This window comes from Trypanosoma equiperdum (genome assembly GCF_001457755.1).
Source record: "Trypanosoma equiperdum strain OVI genome assembly, contig: ctg_487, whole genome shotgun sequence".
NCBI lineage: Eukaryota > Euglenozoa > Kinetoplastea > Trypanosomatida > Trypanosomatidae > Trypanosoma > Trypanosoma equiperdum.
The window spans coordinates 3,364-4,303 of NW_027124406.1; the positions used below are offsets into that span (position 1 = coordinate 3,364).

At 44.4% G+C, this 940-nt stretch overlaps 1 protein-coding gene across 1 annotated transcript; it reads right to left on the reverse strand.

The window, feature by feature from the left end:
• Positions 1-12: 12 nt before the first annotated feature.
• TEOVI_000203100 (fatty acid elongase, putative) lies at positions 13-828 on the reverse strand (the record flags this gene model as incomplete). Its single annotated transcript, XM_067225164.1, has 1 exon — positions 13-828. The coding sequence occupies one exon, from the start codon at positions 826-828 to the stop codon at positions 13-15; it is 816 nt and encodes a 271-aa protein (XP_067081265.1).
• Between the last annotated feature and the right edge of the window lie 112 nt (positions 829-940).

Sequence of the window (940 nt, forward strand, 5' to 3'; positions counted from 1 at the left end):
CCGTCCCGTACTTCATTTCGACTTTTCGGTCCTCTTTTTTGGTTTCAGGTATGACTCAACAAACAGCGCAGCGAAGAGGTACAAATAACTCAAATACATCACCACTCCCATCCGAGCGCTTGCTTTTGTCACATTGCAAGTCTGTGGCCCATCAGGTTGAGGATTGTAAAGTACATACGCGGAGTACATTGTTACAGCGCTGCCAACTATCATCTGCAAAATTTGCATAATTGTAATAACCGGAGCAATGGTTCGCATAATCGCCTTGAATCCACTGGCACACATGGCGAAGTAAAAGTACATGACGGCATGTACCGTCAGGTTCATGGCAACAAAGACAAATATGGTACTACTTCCCTCGCAGTAGCTTTGCCAAGAGAAGATTAACACGGTGGTGTGGTGATACCAATGAAGGAACGGAGGTTGTTTCCCCTGCAAAACAAGAAGAACCGTGTCAAACAGTTCCGGTATTTTTGACAACGCAAACACACCAACCCAGAAACCGACGGGAGAGTCGTAAATCATGTTTACATCCCTCTCGCAAAGAGCGGGAACAAGTCCCTTGTTGCTGATGTGTGCAATAGCGGCGGGAACAACGACGATCATTCCGATGACGGAAAAGGTGGACAAAAAGAGATTCCACATAATAAAAACGCCCTGAAGAAGTGTTGCATTGATTAAATTCTTTTCTCTGAGGCTCTTCACGACGCCTGGTCCCTTCCACACAAGCCCAAGATACAAGAGGCAAAGGAAGCCGGCAACATCCACATTATCAATCATCCATTTCCTGATGGCAAAACCGCTATAGTCTGTGACGTATGGAAACATCTCGTCGCACTTACGCCGCTATTCGTTTAATTTCTGTTAACCGAATACGCTTCCTTCTCACCAGAAAGGCTCTGTGAGTTGATATATATATATATATATATATTTAAATATA